The following is an 18,892-nucleotide window of genomic DNA, read 5'->3' as shown; positions in this document are numbered from 1 at the left end:
ATATTTATCTTAGATTATGTCAATAAAATGTCCCTTAGCAAAGCTAAATTGGTAAAAAATATAATTTTGAGAACTATTATTGTGAGGATCTCGAAACTCAGTAGTCTCTGGGGCAAATATTGATGAGATGATAAATATTTACTATACGTTAGACATCGAACCTCTTCGTCGTGATGACGTCATCCGTTTCCGTGTTCCGGTCTGAGAGCGTCTGTTCAATTGCTAACGTAGCCGTTGTCTTATTTTATGTTTCGATACGTAATGATCGTAATACAACATTTCTGTTCAGAGCCGCTGACTCTCCGCCCAAACGCGGTTCGAGTCAGACGTCTGTTAAAGGTCGAGCATACATCTAAGCACTTATTACACTGTATCTCATTTTAGCGGTTAGCACACTTAGCGCACCATCATTCGCCTCCTCATTTAGAAGGCTATTTGATATTGGGGTTGTTTTTTTGTCATCACGCAGCTTGTTGCTGCTGCTGGGCACGGAATTAGACATGGTAGAAATAAAGCTCATACTGCTGCGACGCAGACTTAGATATAGTAGAAATAAAGCTTATAATGCTGCGACTTAAGATAGCTGGGCGGCTAGTATTCAAGTAGCGCCGAAAGAAATGACTTCCGGGACAACGAGCGGCAGGGTGACGCTTTTTTTTTTTTAATCAGTACTGCGTGGCCAGCTGCGTAAACTTGGGGCACAAATCGCAGCATTGACTATCTCAAATTTGCGTTGCGGTCCCAAAACGATTGTTAAGCCGTACTATAGTATGGCGGGAAAAAAGCAGGTACCCCAGGGTCACACGCTCCCCCTCTCAGCATCGCACCACACCCCCCCAGGGTGGCACACCCCAGTATTTGAGAATCACTGACCTAAAGGCATGCTTTCCGAGCCCAACAAAACCGTTGGCCACAGCAAGCGCTCAGAAAGCTGTCCAGTGCTCCTCCGCAGGAGGGCCCGAGACGTCAAGCAGCCTAGTGCACCACGCCCGCACGTCTGAACGTGTGATGCCAGACCACTTTTTCATTTTTCCATTTTACTTCCAACTGTTCCTGACACCTCCTGTCTTCCCCACTTGGTCAGCTCGACTGCAAGGCTCGAATCAGGACGACCTCCTCACAGCTCATCCATCTCAAGGACAATCAGTGAGTGCAAATTATCAAGGTACAAAACTAAATTGGTGCTTAGAATTCCTTTTAAAGGGGGTAAAGTTAGTCATGGGGTGGCATAGTGGCCGACTGGTTAGCACGATGGACTCACAGTGAGAAACAGCACCGGTCGTGGGTTCGATCCCGGCTCCGTCCGTCCTGTGTGGAGTTTGCATGTTCTCCCTGTGCCTGCGTGGGTTTCCTCCGGGTACTCCGGTTTCCTCCCACATTCCAAAAACATGCATGGCAGGTTGATTGAACACTCTAAATTGCCCCTAGGTATGAGTGTGAGTGCGGATGGTTGTTCGTCTCTGTGTGCCCTGCAATTGGGTGGCAACCAGTTCAGGGTGTCCCCCGCCTACTGCCCAAAGATAGCTGAAATAGGCTGCAGCGCCCCCTGCGACCCTAGTGAGGAGAAGCGGTATAGATAACGGATGGATGGAAGTTAGTCATGGAGCCACATGTCCAAATTTTGAGAAAGTTAACACTATTCTTGTTCGATTCCACCCTTTTTACCATAGTTAGTTTTCATATGACGTATTATTCCAAACTCCCATGTTGATTTAAAGAATACATGTTCACCTCATAAAACTAAATTGTGTACTGTGTGTGTGCTTGAATAAAAGTTAGGAACCGCTAAGATTCTAAAACGAACTCAAATTCTCTAAATGTAGCAGCCTTACATCTATTGACTAATTTTCACAGGTTTTTCGCCTTTTTAAGCCTTTTAAATTGAATAAAGAAAAAAACAACGTAGTGCCCCTAGTGACTACTGAGTGTACTGCTGAATTATTGATTATGAGGTTTCATTGTTTCCAACAATACACTGTCCTTTACTATAATTGAAAGAAAGCACTTTTCATCCCTCCCTGACCGGATGACTTTTACCACAAAGTTTATTACAAAAAAAGGTGCTATCAAGGCAAAGAGCTGCTTAGGGTATACCATTTTTCTCAGCAGCTGTGTCATGTGCTCAAAAACAAAGGTGCTGATTTGAGGAGATCTGTGCTCCATGATGGATTGCTCTTCTTCAAGTACTTGGATCTGTCAATCCAACTCCACGGACACGATCAAATGCAATTTCAGAGAATTGTATTGTTTTCAAGAACATTTACCTAAATCACAGGTGTCAAACTCAAGGCCCAGGGGCCAGATCTGGCCCGCGACCTCATTTTTTGTGGCCCCCGCAAAAGGCAAATCATGTGCGTCAACTTTCTGTTTCTCGCACTTTTTCCTTACTTTTAACAACATTGAGATGTGCGATATTGCCATTCATTTGTTACTAATCCCCCCATTTTAAAATAAATTGAAGAATTGTAGAACAAATAATGACTTACTGGCTTCGGATTTGAAAACTGGCTTTCCTTTATGTGTATGTGATGATGTAAGGTGATCATAAATTTCTCATAACGTCCCTCTGAGGGAAACCAGAACTTCGATGTGGCCCGTCCACAAAAATTTGTTTGACACCCTTGACCTAAATAAACATATTTAGCTGAAACATCCCATTCTTGTAGTTGATTTGACCCAACATTTGGGGACAATATGGAATAAACACATGTAATTGGAACAACACAGAATTTTAATTGATTTGATCATACATCTGGGTCAAATATTTAAATCACTTGTTGGGTAAAAATCGACCAACCTATCCTGCTTGGTCAAATTAGCAAGTGTTGAGATGGTTCTATTGTGTCAGTATCGCTAATTTGTATTTTAACTTACTGCTTTCACAGTCTTTGTTATTGAATTATTGTTAGTTTGTCTTTTACTCAGTGTAAAGTGCTTTGTTACAGCTGCAACTGTTGCAATGTGCAATAAAGTTGCATTGTATTGTGTTTGCTCTAATAATAGGATTTTACCCAACTGTTTCTAGTGTGTAAACTGTTGCAACTATGTCAAGCAAGATAATAAAAGCATATAATGCAGGAGTGTTCACAGCAATTTCATTATTGGACGTCACTTGTTGCGCAATTAGCATATTATGATTTGACGACCAGTGGTAAACTCAAAAAGGGATACGAAGCAAGCCAAAGTGGTTGGAGAATCATCAGTGTAAGTAAGAAACTCACTCCTCCTGGTGTCATTCGAAGTCAGTTTGCTGAAATGTTCCACAGCTGGGAGAAAAGGAAAAAAATGTTCTAGAGTTTAAAAATCTGTCAAGTATGACAATTACCTTAATTATGATTTAAAAAAAGGCCAATCGTTATGTAATTGAAAGGTTACCTAATTTAGGGCAATCAGAAAGCTGACATTAAGTGATGGTCTCATAAACATGATAAATTGAGAGCATTGGCGGCACGGTGGATGACTTGTTAGCACGATGGCCTCATAATACAAGGCGCAGGGTTAGATTACGGCTCTGGCGTTGCTGATTGGAGTTTGCATGTTCTCCTTGTGACTGCGTGGGTTTTCTCCAGATACGCTGGTTTCCTCCCATATTTCAAAGAGATGCATGGTAGGTTGGTTGAACACTCTAAATTGTCCCTAGGTATGAGTGTGAGAGTGGATGGTTGTTTGTCTATGTGTGCCCTGCGATTGGCTGGCAACCAGTCCACCTTCTGCCCGAAGATAGCTGGGATAGGCTCCAGCACCACTGCGACCATCGTGAGGATAAGCGGCTTGGATAACGGATGGATGGATGGGTTTTATGTGTCTGTCATTGTTAATAAACTAGCATGTAGAAGCCCTTTAACTACAATGAAATCTAAATGTAATATGATTATTGTTTTGAATAAATAGAATATTTTTCGAAATTATTGTAAGATATAGAATTTTTATTTATTTGCACAGGAAAAAAATATAAATAGATTTAGTAGCTGAACCCTTTATTATTTTTCTTATGTTTAATAAAGCCCAGTGAGTTAACTCAAATTTCGCAAAAAATTAGTTTTAAATTCCTCATTTCTGTTGAAAATGGTGAAATGTTGAGAGCTCACTAAAATTCAAAGAGTCAGTATTACAGGCCATGAGGTTTTAGATTCAGAGAAATTTATTCGCTTCCAGCTGAGCATTTGACCAGCAATCCTTTAATAGTTTTGCCTTTTAAGACATTAATATAAAGCCTGCATATGAATGCCATATTAACAGTTTCATGAATGTTGTCAGAAGTTTATAAAATTCATAATGAACGTATGTCTTGTCTTAAAACATTTTGACATTCTCAAGTGATGATTTAACAGGAGTTGTGCTATACTCTTATTTGGCCACTACTTTTTCTTGGTTCTTTTTTTTTTAAACCATACTTTGTAAACCACATCTTGTAAAAACTAGCACAGAGAACCACAACTTGAAGAAAATGTATTGTCTTCATACAATATAAAGGTCTCAATACAAAAGTTTGGTTGGTTGCTTGGTACATTTTACAGGACTCTAAAACGTAGTTTTCAGGATTCCTGAACTTTAAATCGATTACGTAAACAATTGATTGTTTTAGTCCCATTTAGTACCACCCCAAGCAGAGGATTTTCAGAAAGCAGTCTTAAAAAGTTTAATAATTCAAGTTTAGTTCCATTTTAAATAAAGGGTTTGAAATCCATAGAGGACATTTTGTTACGTTAGCCTTTATAAGGCAGCTTTCTCCATGTTTGGTGAAAATTCTGAAACCTAAAGAAACCAACCCAAAAGTATACATGGAGAAGTGTATTTTTTTTCTCTCTTGCCAGAAGAAACAAAGTCACTATGGCAGGGCGGTGAAAGACAAAGGGCTTTGTGTAAGTCGAATGCCTAAAACATTGAGCACTGCTCAGCCCGCCCATGTGTCAGTTAGTGCACAAACAACTTTTGACCAGATTATTATCTGTCTGTAATGCTATTGGTGTATTTGACAGGCGATAGTGGTATTTGTCATGGTCTGGACATATAAGAGATCTTGACACTTAATTTTCTCATAACAGTGTTGAATGTTGGGTTATGCTGGGCTACTGACAAGCAGCAGGATAGTATGTGCCTTATATGCACATACTACAAATGATGCAGGCTGTCGTTTAAAAATGTCCAGTTTTGGGTTTGCCTCATATTAATAAATAATAAATGGGAAATTATACAAAAATGTTTTGTGGCATTGGCCTAACCCTGTTGATATCCAGCCCACAGCATAATTAACCCCAGTTAGTAATTTTCCGGCCTCTCGAGTCCAATGAGTCCAATGAGCTACCACACAGTGGCTTCATTCATTTCCGTGGGTGGATGCGACAAATGGTTGTTGTATCCGCTGACATTCAGAGACAGTGAGGTAAACGGTGGGCTGGGGCCAAACACCTCAGAGGAGATACTATGCAGTGTTCCTGGGATGCCAGGCTCGGGGCTTGGAGAGTCACCAGGTTGGTGGGACATAATGTCAGAGAAGCACTGCACTTCATTGGATGGATGGTCCATACCGCCAAGCGGTGTGCCTGTGGGGCCTGAAGAGGGCACAAAAGGGAGATCAACCGGGGTCTGGGCCTGCGATGATGGTGGCCCATGAGGAAAGAAGTCATAGTTCCCTCCTGGACCATAATATTCACTTTGATAATCTGCAGAAAGAAAAAGACATTAGGTTGAGCAACAACTAGAGTAGGAATAATAATAACACCAAACATTAAAATATGAATTGAATAAACATATTTTGATTGTTTTGGAAACCTGAACTTGTCCCAAACGAATCATGTCTGTAGTCTTGTCAAAACTGCTGAGAAAATTTCAGGAAGTCAACAAGCAGGGCTTATGTCTATCTATAGTAGACAGGTCCTGGGGAAGGCTAATGCTTTTCTTATTTGTCCTGATCATTTGAGTTTTTGCCTTCAGGCCATCAGATCAGGGTTCCTAGGAGGAAAACAAAAAGGCTCACGGTTTCATTCATCACAAGTGCAATAGATTTACTTAATGGCAACTAGCGCTGAGGTTGCTCATCTGCATGTTGCACTTTTTGCAATAACTGATAAATATCTATTTAGCGTATTAGCTCTGGACTGAACTTATATTAGCAATTTTGTGTCCCGGTATTATGTTACCTTTTATTTACCTTTTTGGGAGTCTGGGTTTTAGTTTTTAAATGATCTCTTAATCTAACTGTTGATATTGTCATTGTGTACCGTCTCCTTTAAGTGCTTTTGCTGCAATACCCTTTGAGAGATGATAGAGTTTCTGATTCTGAGACTAGAGAAGGAATGGAAGGGCCATCTGCGCCGTTGTGGGTGTCAACACAGTCAAGTTGATTTGCAGCGTCTCCTCTCATTCCCTTTAAACAAAGACCGCGAGAGACGCATAGTATTTGAAATGGCTGAAGAAAAAACTGACAAGACAAATTGCATTTATAAGGAATTACAAGCAGACCCAATGTGGAGATGATGACGTAAAAGTTGGCGAAGGGGGTCACATTTCTGCTCTGTCATTGTGTGATCTGATTTTGATGTGCAGTGTGCAAGGCAAAGTGCATTGCGGTGTGAGTTAACTTTCTGATTGAGGGATTAACTATGTTTCTTACTTCCTCGATTACGTAAAATGCCTCTATCTTTCTGTAATCCCACACAGTTAACCAGCCTTTTTTTCTGTTACTTTGTGATATGATAATGGTGGTGTAATGAGGTGGGTTAGTTGGTTCCAAATCTATGTTTTTACCACAGATCAATTCATACTCATACACTGAAAAAAATCTGGAGTGATATTTATTTGAAAAAATCTCGTAAAGGTTTTTTTTTCACTTTAGAAATCCAAAGTAAATTTTACAAGGATAGGTTTTGAGTACTATTTCCTTTCGTATTATTATAAAAAAAAAAAGGAATGAGCCCATGAAGAGAAAAGTATAATATAATAAATATTTTAATAGGTTATAAGATAAGCTTTATTAGTCCCAGAGGTGGAAATTGGCATAGTTTCGTCAACAAAAGTGGATGCAAGAAATAGAATACATGCAGGAAGACTTTTGTAGTACAATAATTACATTGCACAAATTAGAAAAAAGAATTTGCATGTGCTTGAACTATCTATTTGAATCTATCTACAATGTTGTTTGTTTCTTTGTTTGCAAAGTAGAGTCAGTTTTCATGTCACTTTTTGAGCTGATGATTTAATGGACTTGCTTTATTTAGTACAAATGAAAAACGAATCGGAAAAGGTCAATTCTTCCATCGATACAAATATTTTGTATAATGGCAAACTGAAATACCATGTACTACTCAGGCTTCAGTATGCACCATGACCAGGTTCTTGCAATAAATGCCGTAATTTCTTAATTATGACAGAGTAATGGTTGGGTTGTGTATTTCAAGAATATGCATGATTCTTTTTATCCTATTATTGTACAAAATACACAGCAATAACCGTTATGCAGTAATGATCTTCACGAAATGTAAAACATATGGAAATTCAGACAAATTGTGATGGAAGTCAAGGTACACCTCCGACTTTGTTTTCCGTAAAATTAAAAAAAAAATTTCATTCAATATATTTTACATGTGCTTTTGTTGTTCCTTTCCTCCAATGAAGTACCAAATGATATTAGTTTTAGTAATTTGCTCTTTGGATGGATAAAAATAGATCATTAGAAACGTTGTCATTGTGCAAGTGATACATTTTGAAAGATGTAAACTGTTTTAATATTTACAGGGAAAAGCTTCAGCAGCCTTTCATACCAGTTCTTAAGGGGATTATCAACAATTCATCTATATTCAGCGGTGTACCATGTTTTGAATGAGAAATAGCTGAAGATATGTGAAATACAGTGCCATGAAAAACTATTCACCCCATCTTTTTTTTTTTAATTTTCTTGCCTAGTTTTAGGGATGTCCCGTGACAACTTTTTTCACTTCGGATACGATACCAATATTGCTGTCTAGAGTAATGTCTGATACCGAGATTGTCTGATACCACATCAGTCGGAATGATACATGCTAAAATTTATTTTCTAGAATAAATTGTTACAAGAGATTTGATCAAGTTATACTATTAAACCAAAAACCAATAGTCAGTAATGGGAAGTATGAGAAATAATGATAATATTTTTATTAAAATATTTATTCCAAACATTTGGGTTATAAAAATACCTCAAATATGGGAATCTTCTGCACTCAAATAAAATAAATGCTACTTAAATCAACACAGGGCTCTCGATAATTTTTAAACAGGTTGTAAGCTGGCAGACTTTTTACTTGGTTGTACCAGCGCTCAAGTTGCTAACGCTGCCAATTTGCAGAAATTCACTTCCTTAACAATTTGTTAATTTTCCTATTTTTACAATTCTGTGAGGAACATTATAGCAGGACTGCAGATGCCGGGTGTTTTATTGTATATTTAATATTAATGCTAAATCACAAAACAGCCTCTAAGGGCTATACGAACGACATCTCCTCATCTTAACCCCGTGTGTCAAAATTGGTAAAGAATTCAAGGAGTTATGATTAATTCAGGGGAATCCAAACTCAGTCCTCAAGGGCCGCAGTCCAACATGTTTTAGATATGTCCCTCTTGCGAAACACCAATTCAAATGATCAAAACGGTTTTCAGGCTTCTTCACATCTTACAGGTGGGCTGAATCAGAATCTCATTACAAAAATAACAAATTTGAATCAAAAACATGTAGGACAGCGGACCTTGCGGACCAGAGTTGGGCATGCGAGTGTATCTGCCGGTTCAAGATGGCGAGGCTCCCTCTAGTGGTTATTTACCGGCATCTCCATGGGGCAAAAAAACAAGACAGTAGAAAACCTTTGCGTCATGTCAGAAAACTGCGGACACCAAAATCCACTTTAATTTCAATACTTATGTTCACTTCTACATCTGGATCTTTATCCTCCATCCGACCTCTTTGCCTCCCCGGCTAACAGTAGGATAACGAGACGGCTAATAGCAACAATTAGCTTCATGCCGTTAAACAAAAGGTATATATATATATATATATATATATATATATATATATATATATATATGTGTGTGTGTGTGCATGTGTGTCAGTTTGTGTTGTGCGTGGTTGTGCTCACTCCGATAACCTTATTCAGCAAATAAAGTGTTTTATTTATTTTAAACCTAAAATGGCCTCATTGTTGATAGCAAAAAATTAAATGTGAATCATACCATGAGTGTTTTGGATGAATCCATTTGTAAAGTAGACCGGAAAGAAATTAAACATAATGCAGTCATCTGTCTGTAAACATAGGCCTACTTTACTAACATAAAACAAAAGGCAATTATTGGGGGAATGGGAGGGGCTACAGGTAAGTAAAACATTCAAAATGTCTCAGACTTGCAGAACTGGGAGGGAATTCCACTTAGAGTGAAAGTCAAACACACCTCCGTAATAAGAGAAAGGTCCGTTCGTGATGAGCTCCCCGGGTTCCAGGCGATCAACCAGCGTTCTCATCCGCCTTGGGCTCCTGAAGAAAGCATGCCTGCGGGCTCCCAGTGCACTCAACTGCTTCATGCGCCTCTCTTTGGAACGGCGATTCTGGAACCAGACCTGCATTTACACACAATCAGCAAATCCACAGTGGGCATTTTGATTGAAAGGCTTTGTGCAACCGATGTGAGTGCAGAAAGAGAAATGTTCAGCCAAATGCATGCTTCAGGTGTTTGCCACCAGTTTTAAGCAATTTTCTTTTTTTTTTTACATATAAGCATTTTTGCCGTTTCTGTAATTGGTATATGACAAATAACATTCAACCTTCAAAAAAATGCATTGAAGTCATGTTTGCCTACGCACATAAGTGTTATGCCACGCAAACATGGTGCGTTACATTGTTAAATTCAGAAAGCTCTGAGTTGGTGAAGACCACACCAACAATATCACAATATGATATCCCGAATTGATCTGTAACTTCGCAGTTATGTCGTGCAATAACGTAAACTGTGATACCATGACTTGCGAACTACATGTTATCACCAGTAATCTACAATCTGCTAAAATGTTTTAACCGATCTCACCAAATTAGTACTCATTATGTAGGGATGTGTCAACTGACTTGTTTCCTACCTTTTTTTTTGTGAGGTGATTTTCATGTGATTACATCACGCAGGTCTGTTTGTACTCCACTCAGAAAGATTTGCTCTGCCATGTTAAAATTTTTTTTTTCTGCACTATTTTTAGATATGATGTACAGTGGAATCTACTCTGTCACCTCATTTTCAGTTTGATGATTTTCATGAGGAATTTTGATGTTTATCGCATGCACGGCAGGAGGTTGTTAGCAAGATACCTGCAACGTTTTACTGACCTATATAACTTTATCTTGAGGTATTTAGGGCCATGCAAAATAAGTTTCATCAAAATTGTACCCTGCGGAAGAAAATTAAAAACCATGGTAACATTAGTATCGACTCAATTTGAATGGAGGAAGACACAGGGAAAAGCCAGCTGTCCTATATCAAATGATGTGGGAATCTCCAGTAAATAAACAACAGGCAGACATTTGTCACACTGCACAAATTGCATTTATCGCACATGCACAAAGATATTCCCCATACACTTATCTTGGCTCAAAATGGTTCTCTTTGCTCTTACTTGTCCCAAACAGCCACACACTTCTTCCAAACAGCCACACACTTCTTCGGGCAGACATTCAGGCATTTGATTGTTTTGAATTAGAAACAACATTTTTGCCTGCTTTTTGAAGCCTTAAAAATGTGATAACTTTCCTTAATTCTTAACATTTTGACATTCAAACACTGTTGTTCCTTTAGTTCATCTCTTTCCGGTGCAATTGGCCATGCTGTATAAAAAAAATTTGAATTTTGTTGTCATGTCTCTACATAATTTACCCAAATAAAACGTCAGAGCAGCTGAACCTGCATGTCAAAAACTCCCAGCAATTGCAACACTTGGCCGCGTTGCCCGTCGATGTCGGCCAGGAATAAAAAAAATGGACTAACAAAAAAAAAATATATAAATTTCCCAGTTTTAATTAAACTAACTAAAATCCCAATCGTTGCTTTAATGAATTCCACGTGGCTGCAGTTTTGACTTTTTTTAAAAAGGGGTAAAGATGAGAAGATGGGGTGGTAATTGGGTGTTGTGCAGGCTCTGTCAGATGGGACGACACTTTACGTTCACGGTTATCGGTCGGTTGGGCGTGACACCTTTCCATAAGATGTTGCATAGCAACGATTAATGAGCGCATAACACATTAGACCACCCATCAAGGTTGAGTTGCCGGTGAATTTCATTTCCATAATGTTTCATTTGGACGGTTTCGTTATTTTCGTAATGATGAACCATTCATACGAGCCTAATTCTTTACTGTCACATAAACAACACGAAAATACCAGTCATTTTGTCGTCACATTGTAGAATGTTCTGCGACTACGTCTCTGCTTCATGGGTGCGGTGGCGTAAAAAGTATCGTAACGAATTGGGTTGTCTATTCTTGTGTTGACATTTGTGTTTCTCTGAGTTGTGTTGTGTCCAATTTCAGTGAATGGATCGCGCGACTCACTGGACTGTAGGTGTGTGCGAGCGAGAGCGAGAACGTGCGGGTGATCCGTTGAAAATGACGCAGCGAGTTACCCAGTGTTTTGATCGGTTACGGCCAACAGAGCCGTTTTTGTGAGAATAAAAAGTCATGAACTGAATTCAAGTCTGACGTGTGTTTTTATGCGTTATATGTGGCGCTTCGGGGCGCCTCGCTAGAGAGGGTGCCAAAGCGATGGGCGCAAAATAATTTTTGAGTGGGTATTTAATGTATTAAACGGTGGTTTGTTCACGGGTAAGGGTTGAACAAATCACTAATACTAATGGAGGTACGTCACTGATAGGCGCCCCTCTGCTCCGTGACTGTCACCCGCGCACCCCCTCCTGTGCGCCGCGCGCACACTCAGACACAGACAGAATCACCCTCGAGAACGCGAGCGGCGACTGTTTACAATTCAAACGTCTGATGACGCTAAAGATGAAAAAGCAAAGTAGAAAGTGCTCAGGGTCTCATAACAGAAAAAGATACAGGGAGAGGGAGAAAGACTTTGCAGGCATGAAACTTAGCTTTTCAAAGTGGTTAAAAGTATATGTATGTTGGGATGTGTCAACGTAGTTAGAGCCACACATGTGTTACAGGCTTAGCCTGGGACAGCAATGTGGCGCGTGACTTGTGTTGGTGGCGGTACGAGAGACCCGGAGAAGAAATGTGTGTTGAATGAAAAAGGGGAAAAGGATAGATGACAATAAATAATAAACCCGTTTGCTAAGCGAATTGACGCCTCGTCGTCTGTGTCGTATACGCTACGCTGACTCCAGTCAGCTCGCCCTCACCACGGTTTGGAGCTGAGAAAACTGACACAAGCCTGATCGAGGAAGGTAAAACATGGCTCAATGAAACGTTCAATAAAAGTTTGAAATAAAAGTTTTATATTCCCCCAAAAATTTATTTATGGGCTACATATAAAAAGGAAATCGTTTTTCGTGCGCCTGTTATGTGTCTGCATACACCCCAGAAAGTAGTTGCCCCCCTGAATGGGTGGGGGTCGTTGCGGGGATGAGCGACTACGTTTCCTTTTCTTTTACCTGGATCACCCTCATGTTGAGGCCAGTCTCCTGTGCTAGTTGCTCCCTGATGTGTCGTGTTGGTTTGGGGGTTGCAGCAAATGCCGCCTTCAGTGTCTCCAGCTGTTTGGCCTTAATTGTCGTCCGCGGGCCACGCCGCTTGCCGCCCAAATTCTGGTCGTCGTTCTCATTATTTACAGTTTCCTTATCCGAGAGGGCGGCTATCTCAGTTTCCTTAAGAACCACGTCGTCCTGGAGGGGGTCTTGTGAATCCGGGGACAAACTGGGGTCGCTGCATACTGTTACTAAAATATAAAATCAAAACGGCAACTTTAATACCACGCGCGCGTCAAATGAGTTTGTCAGTGCACTGCAAAATAATGAGAAATTATTGTAGAATTCAAGTTGTATTTGGCTTTTACTTATGATGTCTTGAAAACCAAAAAACCGTCCTAATTACTCTATCAATGGTCAACTCGTGCCATAAATATTTCTAAATTTCGATTAATATTAATATATCTTTTGTTGAAAAATGGGAATGACGAATCTACTACGTTACGCACATCGAATCTTTCTTCTCGCCTCTTTCACATAAATGCGCATGCATGCGAGCACGCACATCTCCTTACCTGAAAGGAGATTTGTGTCTTTTACACTGCCGTTGCTCACGTAATCGTCTTTACAAATGAATTTGTTTTCATCGATGATGTAGAGCTCTTCGCCGGTCGAAAGCTGTTTATTGCACATCATGCACGTGAAGCAGTTGAGATGAAACACTTTACTTCGAGCCCTCCGGACCAAGTCGTTTGGAGAGATGCCCTGTGAACACCCGCCACACTTGGTGCCGAACCGCCTGCACGAGGAGAATAAGGTTGCATTATTACTGATATATCAATGGGATTTCATTAAATGTCAACATTCAGCCTGTAGTTTGAAGAAAATGAATCAGGACAAATTAAGCAGCGTCGTTAATTCTAGCCTTGTAAAGATATTTTGGCCTTCACAAATTATTATACAAATACAATGTATGCTAGTCTGATTTCCCCAACTTCACAGAAAGAATATTAGTTGCGCATTTCATTTTAAAAAGGCCACAGCATCTGAACAAACGTTGTTGTAATTTGGCAACATTAACACCATAAATATTTCTATGATGTCAACAATTTTGTGTCTTAATTTTACGTTACCTAAATATAAATAAGATGTTTTCAAGACTCAATTACGTAAACCATTTTTAGAAAGGGATTTTTTTTGTTCATCCATGTCACGCGGTTTCGATTGAGAAATCAAATATACATATTAATTAAAATTCGAAGACGTATCCGCGATAAGCAAAGTACATTTACAACATTTACGTAAGCGTTAAACTATATATGTATTGAGTGTATATTGTATTATACTTGTTGACTGACGTCTGCGTTGTTTGTTGACGTGATCTTTTTCAAACAGTTTGTTATTCAAATCCACTTATCACGTCGCGGCCGAACTGAGCAAACACAGACCCGGCTGCATGTGGCTCTTTTGGCCCGGGTTTGATACTCGGCGTTTGTTTTAAGTGTGATTTCCTCAATTTCCCAACAAGCCTCCCTGCTGAGTCAACGCATACCCCTTTAATGGTTCTGATGTTTTGCATAAGAATTCAAATTAGGAAGCTTTTAATTACTCCATCCTACTCAAAACTTATTGCAGTCCGCAATTTCGCCTTCACGCAGCCGCTGTGCGTTTAGAGGATTCACATATATTGAAAAATAAAAAGGAGAAATTAATTCCAGGACTACATGTTGTTCTGATAGATAGATATAAAAAGGAGAAATTAATTCCAGGACTAGATGTTGTTCTGATAGATAGATAGAAAGAAAGATAGATAGATAGATAGATAGATAGATAGATAGATAGATAGATAGATAGATAGATAGATAGATAGATAGATAGATAGATAGATAGATAGATAGATAGATAGATAGATAGATAGAGAATACTACACTACTTCATTAAAATAGATTTTTGCACATTTTCCTACGATAGGATGATATCCCTAATGTCCCGCTCCATTTTGTCAGTAATAAAGAGATTGTCCTAAAAACGTGCGCTACCTGACGTTTTTACAATTTAGCAAAATTGAATTTGAGAGTCAACCGTGAATCGTTGTAAAAAATGCTGTGAAGCTTACCTAAAGAAGTCATTCTTGCAGTATAGTCTCCCCTCTCGAGAAAAACATTTTTCTGTCAAATTGCATTTGCACTCGCAGCACTGAACGCACTTGATGTGCCAGGCTCGGTCCAGCACATTGAGCAGAAAGCGGTCCAGGATAGGCCTTTCACATCCGGCGCAGTGCACCATGACTTTGGCTTCGTTACAACTCCAATAATGGTTCTCACACACAATTCAGCAACACAGGCCAAACAATGGTCGACTTATTAGCTCTGTCATTCGCCTCGGGCTCCCCACGGTCAATGTGCGTGGAGACGCTGGTTGATCCGGTGTCACCACAGATTTCCCTACATGCGTTATAAAGCTTTACCGTCCGAAACACAGAAAAGAATGGATGGCATCTGCGCTATATCTCATGGGCGAAGAAAAGAGCACTCCCCGTTGAATCCGGAGGACACCTAATGGTGTCAAAACTGTAGATTTCAGCACCTGGATCCGAAAATACGTCGCTTCAACTTGGTTTGGCTTTTCTGCCGAAACAAACGTGAAGCAGAAGGTCTTGTTGATGAAAACGCATAAAATGCAGATATGTGAAACAACCAAACGAGCGCTTAAAACTAATTAAGACTACGATGGCATGGTAGCGTATCCACGGTCAACGGTCCTTAGTGTTCAGATGGCCAATACGCGCTGGTGACTCCAGTCAATCTGTGGAAGGTGATGCCCCTTCCGTCTGCGTGATGCGATAGATCTAAAGTACAATGCCTACCTCCGGAATCTCTGACTGTACCATATTGCCAGCCCTATAGCGTAATTCGTCGGCTGGACCAATCAGCGCTGCGTAAAACCAGTAAGCATCCAGCCGCCCCACCTTCACTCGGCAAGCTGTGGCTGAAAGTCTAGCCTCCCATCACCAACTGTATCCACAAACTCATTATATGTTCACGAAAATATATGAAGGGAGCAGTAGAGGCTGGGAGTGAGCTGCGTTGCCTCCATTGGGCTGTTGAGCATATTGCCCTCTGCATGGGCGGGACCTCGGGGACTTGAAAGAGGAACATGAGCAGGTAGCGTCGACAGGATTCGCGAGCTGGAGGTGCATGTTGCATGCCTGACACCTCTGTCAAACACCAAATGTAACATTAAAACTTGCTCTAAATTTGTTGCAAGAATGCTATTCCGAATAAAGATGTTTTAAGGTAAATACTTCAGTTCCTCAAGTACTTAGTAATACTGCCCCGATTGCTCTCTTGTAGCTAAAAAATGCTCTAAATCGTTGGTTTAGTGTTGGTAATGCTGTTTCTTTTAGGCTGACGGTTTTTGTTTGTTTTTAATATATTTTGGTTTTCTTTATGCAGTGTAGCAGAGGTTTGAAGAAAACGTGCGACAATCTTAAATTAAGAGCTCTGCTCAGTTGTTTGCGCCCCCGACACCTCTGGCCATTCAACAGATAAGCATCAAGCGTTTCAAAACCAAGTTAAGTCAATGATTCCAACCTCAATTGAATTAACTGTCATTTCTTATTCCAAATCTCCTCTTTGATCTTTGTAATTGACACGTTTGGAATTAAAAACATTTGTTTTTAACCATCGTTCAAACCTTTCACATTTCACAAGGGCAACATTTAATGCAATATATTTTAAGATTGAAATTCAATAGCTGATCGATTTTGCATAGGATTTCTGGAGCAATACTTTCAAGTTGAAAATAATGGATTTGAAATCATACATACCTTTATTAAGTAAACAAACTACGCCCAATTGATGCACGCAAGGCTGAAAATGTGACTTTGGGTCGCATTTATTATCTGTCGCCCTGCAGCATCCCCTTACATATGGGCTACTTCTCATGCAATCCTCCCTCCCTTTCCATCCCAGTCCAGCTGCCTCGCGGCGCCTTGGGAGCACCCCCCTTTACCAAGACATGTGTTAAAGGACTGATAGAAAGAGAGACCGATAAGGCTAAAAACATTAATTATTCTTGTCACTGCTCAAGACGACCACGCTGTACTGTTTTTGGACTCCGATGCTTATAAGGCCCACCACCTTACAGCTATTAATCCGGCGCCAACATCAACACGTAACATGTACGCTAACGAAAAAGGAGGACTCTTACTTTCTGCGCGCTTTGAACGACTGTCAGTTGAGATAATATCTGACTGATTTAGAATACCACAGCCAAAGCCATCGCAATGATGCATGTCCGCAAATAGAACCAAATAAAAACGGATGTGTAAGCAGAAAGTCGCCTGACCATCCCCAAGGAATTTCACTTTTAAATGAAGCAACAACAACAATAACAACAACAACAATAATAATAATAATAATAGCAATAATAATAATAAAATAAATAGCAATAATAACAATAAGAAGAAGAAGAAAAAGAAGAAGAAGAAGAAAAAGAAGAGAAAATAAAAGTAGAAAAATAACAATCCTGCGGGATACAAAGTTAATTTTCTATTTTTATTCAACGGGGATTTCAAATCTTGTAATTATGATGACAAAAAAATAATCATTAAAATGATCTGCGCCGATGCTCACTATCAAGTGCTATTCCGGGCTGTTAGTGAATTTCGACTTCATTACGCAATTCCTTTGGGTTCGATTTTTGTTGTTCAGAAACGGAACACACTATTTTTTGGCCTGCACATTGTTGTTAAGTAGCCCAGGAGATTTAGGTTTTATGAAGTGCAGACAAGTGAACTGGCACACCGCGAGATCATTAATCCGAGATAATGAATGAGAGGGTGAAGATGCATGCAATCATTAATTCTTATGACACGTTTATTTGTCTCTCGTCTCCTCCCCGGGCTCACTTTCGAAACTCAAGAAAACTTCCATGAATGACGCGTAAAAACGGGGTAGGGGTTTGTGTTAGTGTGGTATATACAGTGTGTGGAATCTCTAATTTAATTATTTTTGTATTTTCGCTGAGTAGTTTCAGAAAACCATGTCGCCGTGACAATAAAATTGGACTCTGAGAGCGGCATGTCGTGTATCACCCAACAGTAACGAGCACGCATGGTGGTGGTAGCAGTGAACAAACAAAAATTGGTGGTTCATTTCAAAATAATTGTAATCTTCAAAAAAAAGGCAGAAATAATACATCAATTCATGTCTTTCCACTTCAAAGGTGAAGAATGTTAACCATCGTCATTCTACAAATATTTTAGAATCTATTCGAACAAACAGATTTTGTTATTGTTGTTGGTTAAATTAAACATGACGTTTACAAACGACATCCGTCCCTGTCTTGATGGAAAACGTTTGAAATATATATTTTATATACGTACATATTTTCTCAGTGGAATGCCTGAAAAATATTTTGGTCATCAAGTATTATCTCCCAACGGCAGGACTAATATCCAAGCCTCTTTGCTCCTCTATTTTTTCACTTGCTCATCCATCACGGGCCTTGGTGCTCATGCTGCAGACAGGCTGCATCAGCTGACTCGTTCGAGGGTCAGGCTCTGGAATTGAACATTTTGCAAGACGAAGAATGAGACAGCAAATTAGGCCAAGTCTCACAATTGCCTTCGTGCACCCACCCCCTCTTCCGTTTGAACTATCAAAATGTGGACCATCAGTCAAATATATATGCCAATGTGAACTCATCGTGGATAAATTGCGCAAACATTTTCTAGACTGTCCACGTCCGGGCAGAAATCCAGTGGGATTTATAGACCATATATGCCTACAGCTGTCCTCTCCAATTCCACAGTCAGTAAACCGCCCCCCCTCCCCGCACCCACACACACCACGCACACACACGAACGCCACTCCCTTACGTACGCACAGTCACACACACTTGAACCCATATTCCAGGGCTGATCAGACGTGAAGGCTCTGGTCCCAATCAGGAGCATCAAATCCCTGCACGGTGTCCGTCTCTCCTCCAGAGGGCGAATACAATCCGGCCAAACAAGATGCGAGACAGCCCACAGCAGGCTTTCTTTATCATGGACATATGTTTAATATGAAAAACAAAATTACTCTTCAAAAAGGGGAGTATCACTGGTTGTACTTGTACACCATTGTTCATAACTCATTCTTCAGAAAGGAGGACCCTAAGCCAATAAAAATAATAATAATAATAATAATAATAATTATTATTATTATTATTATATAGTATTCATCTAAATAAACCATT

The 18,892-nt window shown here is 39.9% G+C and overlaps 1 protein-coding gene across 2 annotated transcripts; it reads right to left on the bottom strand.

The window, feature by feature from the left end:
- Positions 1 to 2,702: 2,702 nt before the first annotated feature.
- On the bottom strand, positions 2,703 to 15,715 carry lhx1a (LIM homeobox 1a). Of its 2 annotated transcripts, none has more exons than XM_088301438.1 (5): positions 14,763 to 15,715; positions 13,222 to 13,445; positions 12,614 to 12,897; positions 9,415 to 9,580; positions 2,703 to 5,552 (listed from the first exon to the last, which is right to left on the bottom strand). In XM_088301438.1, the coding sequence occupies exons 1-5, from the start codon at positions 14,930 to 14,932 to the stop codon at positions 5,302 to 5,304; spliced, it is 1,095 nt and encodes a 364-aa protein (XP_088157564.1). In that variant the 5' UTR covers positions 14,933 to 15,715; the 3' UTR covers positions 2,703 to 5,301. The 2 variants fall into 2 exon arrangements, with proteins under 2 accessions (XP_088157564.1, XP_088157563.1); XM_088301437.1 differs by having other exon boundaries at positions 2,703 to 5,663; positions 14,763 to 15,714.
- Between the last annotated feature and the right edge of the window lie 3,177 nt (positions 15,716 to 18,892).

The sequence above is a fragment of the Idiotropiscis lumnitzeri genome, chromosome 7 (assembly GCF_059441095.1).
Source record: "Idiotropiscis lumnitzeri isolate Australia: NSW breed Sydney's pygmy pipehorse chromosome 7, RoL_Ilum_1.0, whole genome shotgun sequence".
NCBI classification, from domain to species: Eukaryota; Metazoa; Chordata; class Actinopteri; order Syngnathiformes; family Syngnathidae; genus Idiotropiscis; species Idiotropiscis lumnitzeri.
The sequence above is the reverse complement of the archived record's forward strand: the minus strand, read 5'-3'. Positions and strand labels throughout refer to the sequence as shown.